This window comes from Sinohyriopsis cumingii, chromosome 3 (genome assembly GCF_028554795.1).
Source record: "Sinohyriopsis cumingii isolate HCF-2022 chromosome 3, ASM2855479v2, whole genome shotgun sequence".
Classification (NCBI taxonomy): domain Eukaryota; kingdom Metazoa; phylum Mollusca; class Bivalvia; order Unionida; family Unionidae; genus Sinohyriopsis; species Sinohyriopsis cumingii.
Genome location: NC_142963.1, coordinates 97,450,297 through 97,462,498, shown reverse-complemented (window position 1 = coordinate 97,462,498; position 12,202 = coordinate 97,450,297). Strand labels below are relative to the sequence as shown.

At 33.0% G+C, this 12,202-nt stretch overlaps 1 protein-coding gene across 2 annotated transcripts in view; it reads right to left on the bottom strand.

Moving 5' to 3' along the window:
• LOC149803356 (F-box/WD repeat-containing protein 10-like) overlaps positions 1-12,202 on the bottom strand; it is an 88,860-nt gene that overhangs the window by 73,033 nt on the left and 3,625 nt on the right. The window contains exons 1-2 of one of the 2 annotated variants that reach the window (XM_089953058.1): positions 4,959-5,274; positions 286-878 (exon numbers count right to left, since the gene is read on the bottom strand). In XM_089953058.1, coding sequence (XP_089809184.1) covers positions 286-841 — 556 coding nt within the window. In that variant the 5' untranslated portion in view covers positions 842-878; positions 4,959-5,274. Of the gene's footprint in view, positions 1-285; positions 879-4,958; positions 5,275-12,202 lie in introns of those variants that run through there. The other variant, XM_089953057.1, reaches the window with a different exon arrangement.

The following is a 12,202-nucleotide window of genomic DNA, read 5'->3' as shown; positions in this document are numbered from 1 at the left end:
ATTAATAGAATGCAATATCCAATGACAAGGCCACACTAAAAATTATTTTTTGCTAATTAAGGTCTTTTGAGACTATTATAATAGAAATAATGTTGTCTCCAGTGATATTTTTGCCATGATTGCGAGTAGGGCTTCAGCCATATTTTCAGTTAGGAATTTGACTGGGAACAACATTTCCAAAAGTAAATTGGTAAAACTACAACTTATTTTCAAAATATTTGTGCTTGGGACAAACACCTCATTTTTGGCCTGTAAGGACACACCGCAACCACCACAATGTCTTACCTTTTGCACTCAAAGCTGCCTTCTCCTCTGCAACAAGCAAGGTCTTAGCCTTTAGACCTACTGCATACAGAAGGTGGGCATCACACTGTTGTAACAAGGCCAATGCATAGTTGGCCTTTGTCCAGTAATTACTTCTTCGAAACCAACTCAATGTCGTCATTATATACTCCTCCACCCTTTCATTGGTCAATGCTCGATCTGCGCTCATTGTGCTTGAATCTGTTTGTAAACTTGGGTTTGGCCGGCTTCTGGAATAAGTAAAATCTTTACAAAGGATTGGCTGAAGAATTTTTACAACATGAGACAAAAGATCTGCACTTTCCAGTCTCTGTATCAGCCCAAGCATGAAGCGCCTACGTGAATGATCCCCAAGACGAGGAAACCATTCTCGAAGATCCTGTAACTTTTTGTTCAGCAATTCCATATTTCTCAACTCTGGAGCTTTCCCCAAGTTGAACTCAATGACCTCAATGTTGGGTGGTGGTGCTTTCATCATGATTGCAGGTGAGGCTCCTGATGGGGCGGAACCGCTAGCAAATTGGTAGACTTCCAACATGATAAGGGCTACAATCCTTAGAAGAACATACGCTCATCTGAAATAAAATAAGTTTGGTACAAATAAGGATTTTCATATCATATAACTCAAAGGTAAATGAAGCCCCTCCTCGGATCTGGATTTGATCCTTCATTTGTCATTAAGTGGGCCAAAGTGGTTCTCCACTCAAAATCTGTGATTATCTCTAAACTCATTTAATATAAGTAAAGACTCATAAATAAGTTCCAGCCACAATTTGATTAAAACTGCAATTGAATTGTAACAAGTAGATTCAACATGCACTGGTAATGGTTCGTGTTTTGCTAAACTTTGGAATTCATTTATGTTTAGTATAGTAACCTGTTAGCTCAAGTATTGAATTATAGACTTGCAAAGTATATAGCAATTAATTCTGAATGTATATCATGAAGTATGCTGAAGCTAAATTCAGAAATATGTATTCCAAGTAGGGCTGGTATATAGTAGCATTTTAAGAAATCAAACATTATGTGCTTGATAATCACTACACTTCCCCAAGGAGGAAATACAGAAAGTGGACCATAAAATTTTCTGAGAATGAAGTTGCCATATGCTTAAGTCCATAATTAAACCTCCTCAAGTGTAAAACCTACAAACTGAATTCAAACTTGTGACTCCCTCATGAATCGATGTAAAAAAATGTATTTTGTACTATTTGTATAGCCTTATCAACATATACCAACTGAAAAGTGGTCTTTTGGATTTTCAAAGACAAAAGGTTGTATTAATTTTACAGCCAGGAAATGTAGTAAATTCTCCACTTCAAAGAAAAGGGTAAGCTGCTTATATCTCCATGCCTTACAGTGCTTCTTTCATATACATGTGAGTAATAAATACACCAAGTAATGTCATCTTATATGAGATAAAGAAAAGAATCTGCTTCCATAATGAGATATTTATAAGCTGCTATGGCTCAGTAGTTAATGTGCCTGACTCATGGCTAAAATGGTGCGTGTGTGAATCCCATCATCAAATCAACCCTGGTTGGTTACTGTGGTGAAACCTTGGGCAAGGCACTATACTACAATTGCATCGACATTTAATAACGCACTTAATGTCCCTGTGTCGAACAACACCAAACCAAACCAAACCAACATTTTGCTATAATTATATACAAACCATGAAAAGAAACATAACAATCATATATTAGATGCCTTTACAGGATGCTGGTAAATATGACCTTCTACAATATCGTTCACTCCTTTTTTTTTATAGATATATGTATAGTGGCAATACACAAACAACGAATTTCTAATAATAAGTAACCTTGGTATTGGTATTGTTATTGTAGACTGACATCACACACTTCAGAACTTTAAAATAATCAAACAGTAAATAGAGCTCCAATGAACAATATTTATGAGTCAAACAAGAGTCAATAAAATTTTTCTTGATGCTGATTTAGATATACCACCAACAAATCTTTTTAAAGCCCTTAAGTAGCTTCCATTTCAACATAAAACTATTTTACAAATGGGTTTCCTAGTCTCTAAATCCTAACATGAATCATCTTCCCTAGGCAAGGTTCTGATATGTTAACCCTATCTACACCCTGGTGGATCAAGCAGATAGTTCAGTCTTGTCTTAGTGACATCTATGGGATCTCATGAGTTGCCTACCTTAAAATGTGATGCCAACTAACCAATAGTGTGTACATCAGCCAAAAAGAGGCAACTGATTTCAGAAGGATCCTTAGTAAGTTTAACATCAAAAGTATGACTACATATCAGAGATAAGTCATTACATGTTTATTTGATTGAAAGATATATGTACAAACACTGATTGCCAATGGAAAATTGCTTATTTAGGAGTCCATTTGTGTTGTGTGCTCCCTTTGTTTCAATCATGTATGAAGTTAATTTTTACTGGATGTGGTGGCATGCTGCTGCATCCAGTGAAATTCACACACCCAAAGCACAGGAATATTTGTTCAATCCACCAAGGTGTAGATAGAGTTGACATATTGGAACCTAAGCTAGCAATGCTGTACATGAATTGGATAGTGATTATCTTAAATGTAACTTCAAATTTGTTGAAAATGTACATATTTACCTAAACTAAATTTTGAGTTTTATAATGAGAGTTTTGCTGTTTTAGAGCCAGGCTATGGAATTCCATACTACTTTATATAAAGTCAGCAGACTATGTTTCAAGCTTTAAAAGAAAAAGCTTCTTAGTCAACATCCACAGAAACAATCATTTGTATGATTTTTTTTAAATTCAGTACTATTCATTAAAACATTGTTATTTTATGTCCTCACTTATAATGTTTTAAACATGTACCTACTACTGTTTGTACGAGTCCTGTATGTACTCATCCTGAAAGCCTTTGTAATTTTATTGTTGCAGTAAATCGAATATGTAATTCTTAATTGAATTTCTTGTCTGAAGATACCTCATCTTGTACAAATCATGGAGATTTTACACACACACACACACACACACACACACACACACACACACACACACACACACACACACACACACACACACATGTAATTGTAGGATGACTCATGAAAGATTGGTCAGTTGACAAAATAAGCTACTTTAAATAAAGTCATTTTCCTCCTCCTTATCATCATCATCATCATCATCATTATTATTATTATTATTATTATTATTATTTTATTATTACTATTATTATTCATACAAGGTCTAATCTAATTATGAGATTCTTATTAATTTCTAAAATTTGTGCCCAAAAATAAACTGAATGGAAGAGGATTTTTTTAAAAATTCTTTGTCTTTACATTTGTATAACTCATCTTTCCCTTAGCACCAAACAGCCAACACTGTGCTAATTATGTACCATTAAACTACACACATACATATATACCCTTAAGAAGCATTTAACCTGCTTGAAACAAATCTGATTAGTAACTGTAGCATGCCTTTACACAAGTCTATTCAAACAATCACCTACTTGTGAATTAAACCATTGGTGTACTCACTTGTTTGTCTGACTGATTAAATAAACATGTTCATGCATGCATGCACACATTTATAAATGCCTCTATTCACATGCACAGATGTGTACATGCCCTTATTTACAATCTCAGTGCAAACGCTGCATGAATACAGAAAGTTGTTTTATGTGCTAGGATGCAAACAGTTGTTAGACATCAATTAGGGGCTTAAGGCTTTTCAAGTGCTGGGAAAATAAATGTGTCCAGTACTTTCAACAGCTAGAATGACACAGACATTTTAATTGCACCAAATAAATCACCATGCGCTGATAGATTATTCAAATTTAACTTCAGATTCAAGTTATAGTGATGACAAAGATTTTTAATAAGAAATACATAAGGAAAATCCTAATGGGCAATCTATACAACAAAAATTTAATGGATAGTAAGTATGAACAATTTGTACATGGAATAGTTTATTAAAATCCTAATAGAGAATCTAAAAACAATTGCCTTAAATATATAATATCCCCCCCCCATTTAATCTCTTTAAATCAGGCTGAAGAAAGGAATTATCAAACTGTAATTTTTTTGTATGCTTGTCACTAATGACATTTTTGACAGATAAATAATTAAGTGTACAAAATATTAATCATAATTAACAGCTGATTCTAAATGACAAATATCTGCCCAATCATGATAAGAATTCATGATTTTTAATATTAAAAAGAATTGCATACAAAAATTCAACAGGGATAAAAAGGTACCAGCAGCATAAGCAAATTAATCAATACTGTTTTGTCTTGTAACATTTTGTTAAATTAGCAGATTATTTACATAGCTGTATCACATAAAATTAAAATATCCTTACTTATAGTATGTTATTTATGGACATCAGAAACTATATAATTTTGTATAAAGGCAAAGATATGCTGTGATATGAAATTATTAACACAACATATGAAAATGAATTATATCTAAAACATATTTGTTTTTTAAAAAAAATCAAATTCTTCTTAAAAGATCAGCCATTCAAAAAGACACATAATTAAAGATGAATACATTCAATTCATAACTCAGGAATTCTACATTATTTTTAATAAAATATGTTCAAAATTAATGTTTCCAAAGATCTGCTCTAATAAAGTTTCAGATCTTTTATAAATTTCAATACTGTACAAATATATACCTACTTTTGACATCTTAGTAGAAACTGCTTTATAATCCAAGAAATCAAGCATATCTGATTGGCACATATTCTACAAGGTCATATAATAACAAACCACATTTGGACAGAAAATCCTCTTTAACTTCCCGATTATAATTCTGGCTGACGAATCCTCCTTATATATTATTCAATCTTTTTCCTCTCTCCCTATTGCCTCCAGTCACAGATAACTACTTAGATTTAACCACAGTAGACTGTCAGTCCCATTAATCGATCTCTCCAAGTTATTGTCACCTGAGAAACTGTGACCCAGCCAAGTTGTTTGCACAATAAATGCTTACTTGATCATCCCAGCAGTCCAGTTTCCATGGACTGGTTTCTATAAACGTGCCATTAACACAGCTTTCATTTTTAATATAATTCTATTTTGCCTTTTGTCTGTTAACCCCGCCAGACCACTTAACAGCCCAATAACTAGAAATGCAATAAGTGGAAAGTTTAGATTTGACACCCTCTTAAATATTCTGAGCCCACACTAAACACTCAAAGAAAAGAAGTGTATTCAACTAAGAACATTTCCCTTTCATTCTCAACTTAACATCAATACATTTGCCACCTTATAAACTTCTGATTAATGATCAAACTTTAAAATAATATTTGCTCAGTACTGGAAAAGTCATAAGAATTTTGTGGCAAAAGTATACAAGAACTTATTCCATACAAATATTACATATATCCAAAGGACACTGAATACACTGAAATTTGCAAATTAATATCTATGATAATTCTTCATTTCTAACTACCTGAGATAATGTGTAGTATGGTACAAAGGAAACGACCAACACAATCAAGAAAAAGACTGAAAAGACCACATACATACATACATACGTACAAACATTCACAAACACACACACACATATATACATACATACATTCACAAACACACACATACATTCATACATGCATACATACATTCACAAACATACATACATACATACATACATACATACATACATACATACATACATTCATAAACAAACACATACATACATACACGCACACGTGTGTGTGAGTGACTTGTATTTTTTATTTAGCTTTAACAATTTTTCAATCATTTCACTATGATGTCCACAGTGAGGCAATTTATATTAATATCTAGCACTGGGGCATCATCTTGGAAGCAGGGTTGACTGCATGTCGTCTATTGATGATGATGTATCAGATAGGCTCATGTTGGTGACCGCAAACAGCATAGCTTCATTCTACAATAAAATGTGTGCCCTACTATCAACTAACAAGCTCTAACATGATATAAAAAGTAAGTAGTAAATTAACATTAAAAATAAACAATTAAAGGCCAAAGTCTTCTTGTCAAGTCCTCAAATTTTGTTGTATGACGGCTGTTTGTGTGTGTGTTTATGTATTTGTTTATGTATTTGTTTATGTATATTTCCTAGAGATTTCTATATGGTTTTCTGTATTTATATATCTCATTTTGTAAATGCATTAGTTGACGATGTATATATCATGCTTGCATTCTCGTCTATGATGTGTCTCATAATCCTATGATATGTATAATATGTATCTTAGCAACCTGATATACTCTTTGTTGAAGAGGTAACTAAGTCATTTAGACTGTCAGTCATAGATAAATGCATGCACGCATGCATACGCGCAAACAAGTATAGATATGCATAAATACATGCGTCATATGAAGAAAAAAACTACATATAGAATTACACTGTTATAAGTTTTTCATTTCATTTTCGTTGCTATCTCAAACTTAATGATAAGCACATAACACTATAGACGTATTAACTTTTCGAAATATTATCATCATCAAGCAACTGTTAAAAGATCAGTGCCATGCTCCGCCAAATGATTGCAGATTTGCATATTTGCAGGTATTGAGATATTTCGTTTTTTCAATACGGTAGCTGACACAGTATTACTATTGTATTTTTGTCAATTTTTTGTTCTATTTTATGATCTTGTATTATCATGAATTTGTTTAATTTGATGTAATCTCTTTTTAAGAGGAACTAAAGCCAGTCAGTCTGTCAGTCAGTCAGTCATACACACACATGTGTATGTGAGTAACTTGTATTTTTCATTTAGCTTTAACAATTTTTCAATCATTTCGCTATGATGTCCACAGTGAGGCAATTTATATTAATATCTAGCACTGGGGCATCATGCCACAGGCATGTAGCATCATGTCCCACCCAGTCACGTTATCCTGACCAGTCCTAACACTAACCTCTTAATGCTGAGTGCCTAGCGAGGCAGTTGTTAGTACCATTTTTATAAGTCTTTGATATGACTTGGCCAGGGTTCAAACCCGAGACTTCGCGCATACAAGGTGGATGCTCTTACCACCAGAGTGGTTGTTGGGTTGGTAGATAGAAAAATCAAGGATTTATTAATGGATTCTCAGGGGCACAGATAATGGGTACCAATCCAACGAGAAAGATTTTAAAATCATGAGAATCCTAAACTGCAGCAACTTACTTCTGAACATTTTCATCCTCATTGTTCTACTGTAATTCATTACCAAAATGACAGACTCAGGTTCCATTCCAACTTGCCGAGAAAGAATTATAGGTAGATAGATAGATATACAGACAGATATGGAAAGATAAGTTGGTGGTAAGGTCCGGTATCAGAATGATATATTAAAACATATAGATAGTTGTGTCTTGATAAAGATATTCAATATTACTATATGTGAATGGATATATAGTGACCATTATCCTTCCATATGATAAGGAAGAAAGAAAAGACCTAATTTAATATTAAGTGACCATACTATGAGAGATAAGAGACCACCTGTCTTGAGAGACAATATTCTTATTGCTGGGATTTATTGATTATGCAGTGCTATTACCTGTCAAGAATGACCACCTGTCTAATGAGAGACAATATTCCCATTGCTGGGATTTATTGATTATATAGTGTTATTATCTGTCAAGAAAGACCAACTGTCTAAAGAGAATATTCTCATTGCTAGGATTTATTGATTATATAGTGTTATTACCTGTCAAGAAAGACCACCTGTCTTGAGAGACAATATTTTGATTGCTGGGATTTATTGATTATATAGCGTTATTACCTGTCAAGAAAGGCCAACTGTCTAGAGAGACAATATTCTCATTGCTAGGATTTATAGATTATATAGTGTTATTACCTGTCAAGAAAGACCAACTGTCTTGAGAGACAATATTCTCATTGCTGGGATTTATTGATTATATAGTGTTATTACCAGGCCTGGCCCTAGGATGTGTGCAGCCCAAGGCAACATGTGGGGTACAAGGCAGCAAGTGATGAGTGTGGGGCCCTAAGCAAAAAAATTGCAGTGCTGAGTTGATTTCCTAAATGCGCAGGGCCCAAGGTGGTTGCCTCGGTCACCTTGCCCTAAGGCTGCAGGCCTGGTTATTGCCTGTCAAGAAAGACCACCTGTCTTGAGAGACAATATCCTCATTGCTTGGATTTATTGATTATATAGTATTATTACCTGTCTAGAAAGACCACTTGGCTAGAGCAGAAATGTTGTTCTTTCAAGACAGGTCCTACTGTTAGTATACACTAGCTATTCTTTTAAAATAAAAAATTAAACAACATACGTGTCTAAAGTTAGACACTATTACTTTAGCAAATTTGATTTTAAAAAACTTATTAGAATACAAATCATGAAATTTAAAGTTGGAAAGTGCTTAAGCTTGGATTAATTTAAAATGTCCCTAATAATGTTTAAAACTGAAGCACTTCTCAAGTACTTATATAACTTAGATACTTTCTAAATGTGTGTAATCTGAGTCAAATAAGCTTGATGGTGAAACTTACAATAATTTGGAATTTAAATAAAATAAATGTAGAGAGAAAGATCTAGATTTTAAGTTGAAGTCAACTTTGTAAAATTAGTACCTACAATAAACAGACAAAATAATTACAGGTAGATCAATTATTTCAAAATCAATTTCAGAATCTCTTTGCTGTGTTTAGATTAATTTAAGCATTATTGGGCTTTGCAAACATTATTTGATTTCCAAATATTTGGGGGGAGGTGAGAATCCCATAAAGTACCATTGTGTATACTCGCAAATAGGTCTGGTCAAGTGCAAACAACATAGACCCTAATATGCTATGTATAATGCACCAGCTGATCAGGATCTATGTTGCTTGTTCTATTCATTACTTCAAACAAACTGCAAGTGCATAATGTAAAAGCAGTTCTGGGTTTATTCAGTTTGCAATAGGACCGGGCTTATAAATGAGTACATATGGTAACTACAAAAAATATTGAACATTATGTCTTCACTGCTTGATCAGTAATTTGAAAATGATGGACATAATTTGAACTTTGAATCCAGTTTCAATAATCCGATATTCAAATAAATAAATCATGACAACTCCAGGTTTTACTGTTTGTTGAGACACTGGGGCTATTTGATAAACATGCAGAGTAAATATATCCAGTCGCTGATGTAAATTCCTCAATCAATTTATACTGTCATGATGGATCAAAACAGTATGAATAATTTGGTAGAGGTCGTGTCTCTGCAAAAAATAAACAGTCTTTTGTTCTTATGTTGTTAATCCCTTATCGCTTTATCCAGTAATTACATATCCAAATTTTCTTTTCTTATTGAAAATAAAATCCTCAGGCAGCACTTCATAAACCAAAATATCTCAGAACTATCCAATGACAGTTTTATAACTTTTCATCACCTACAATCTACAAGACTGTAATTACCTGCAATCAGGAGTGGACTTTATTATATAATATATTGGACACCTGAATGAAGAAATGATGCCTCATAAAGGAAACACTTATGAATTCCTCCTAAAATAACCTGCATATTTCAGCTCTCGGTAAATGGTACATGTCCAATGAGGACAAAATTTAACGTCATGGAAGCATCTGGCCATCACCACTCAGAACTCCAATCTAAACAGGGTCTGTTTATTACTTTTAAAGATGTCTAGTAATGAAGGTATATACACGTACATGTAGCCTGTTTGGATCTACCATCATATATATTAACCAGACATAAAATATAACTGATAACATATGAAACAATTAGAAATGACTTTCCTATATAGAAAATATTTATCTAAATTTTCTTCTGCAAAATCATATCCCTGGGCTCAAAAACTGGTCAACAAATTCTCTGTATTAAATATAACTCTATTTTGAAAAGTTCAATCGATACTAATATCTGTATTTCCTTTCAATAATTATATAATAATCCATTACTGTTTTTTCAATTGGTTCTCTATTCATACCTGGCAGTTTGGTGAATTTAAGTCTATACATGGTAAATTCTATAAGCCTGTGTCAATATATTTGGCAAGACTGACATCTGAACCTTGAAGTTGCAAAAAACTTGTTTGGCTGGTATATCAAATTCATAATTCTTGGCGAGGCTACGAAACTTTTGACTTTTGTCGCTTCTCAAAAGCATGAATTAAAAGACCCAACCCAAACGATCTTTCTGTGGAAACAACTGGGCCCTTCCCCAAATTCTGGTACTAATAAAAAAAAAACATTACTTACAAAATAACAAAAATTCATATCCATGAAAAAAAACGATTCCTAGTGTGTGTATATGTATTTAAAACTGGATATTGTGCCTTAATTTGAACTCCAATGATAAAAGGTCATGATATATCCACAATTTTGAAATAAACCGAAGCATTTTTAAAGTGACATGCACATGTAAGGGCCAACTTTGCTATAATTTATCCTTTTAAACCAGCCTTTGCTAACAGAAGAAAAAAAATTGAACACCTTCACTGTTTAGCAAAAATCTAAAAGAAAATGGCTAGATTTGTGCTTATAAACACATGCTCCCACTGAAAACCAAAATGTCTTAGTCCAAAAAGTTAGAAAACATAAAAACCTTGTAAAAATGTTTAAACACTCCTGTTATGGTTCGAAAATCTATTCACACCATCTACATATGCATACACTGAGTGGCTTTTACACAACAATGTTACCAGGGTTCTCAAGATGATTGTTGGATTAACTGGACCAAATCAAGATTCCCCTGAAGTTGGCAGTGGGATGCATGTGAAACAAAATTTAATTACATCATGGCATCAGGCAATTTTGCTCCATGTTAAATTTTTATTTCATTGCAATTAATATACATGATGGAGAAAAATACTGAATTCACTATTTTGTGCCAGGTACCATTCTGCGTTCCATGGTTGCTTCAAGTTACCAACACCCAACAAACAATGATCTTCTGATGGAAATAATCAATGAATTTGAGTACCAATATCTCTCTCTCTCTCTCTGTATATATATATATAAAAGAAATATATATAAAAGAAATTTTATGTTATGTGGCTACTAGGATAATACATTCCCTACTGTGATACCAATCTGATATCTGCCTTACATGCTGTGACATGATAAGAGAACTCAGATCAAATAAATTTGTATTTCATTTTTTCTGACTTGTTATTTTCCCCATTTATACCAACTGCAATGGTTGGCATATTGCAGATGAATCAATTATGTTGTCTACAAAGAATAGTGTACACCCATAAAGAAGTAAAATGCTTGTCGGTTTAAACGTCATCAGTAACCATATTCTCTGTAATTGTATACATTAAATTATTAGTTTTGGAAAGAAGGAATACATGCAAGTTAAGCACTCCCTCATTATTAGGTCCATTGTTACATGTATAATACATCTCCTATTACAAAGGGATTATGCTCTTCGATTATATTTCATGTAGTTGCAGTAAAAAATTATATAAAAATGTCAAAATTTCACTCATATTTCGGATAATCTCAACAATGAAAAACTTGGTTAAAATTAATTAGTTCTTTTTTTACTGATGCTATATGAACAATTTATACAGTAATAAATGTTGCAGACAATGCAGTAATGTTGAACTGAAAAGATACACAAAATACTCTCTTTGTGAATTTGTCCATTACAAATTATGGACTTTGCAAAAAGAGAAAATTAACAGACTGCTGCTGATAACTAGAAACTAGTTGTCAACAATGCATAAAAGATGACTGTAACAGATGCAAACAACAAATATGTATGAAAAGCACAAAAATGAGCAAAGTCAGTTAAAAATGTGTACCTTTGGATTGCATTGCTCAACTATACTATAAATGCATAAGAGAGTGATTTTACTTTGAAATCAGTGTCAGACAGTGATGATATGTAGGCAAAAGTACTTCAACAGACCTAGGATACAGCAAAACTCTCAGAACAGGAAAAATATTTATGATAGGGATTA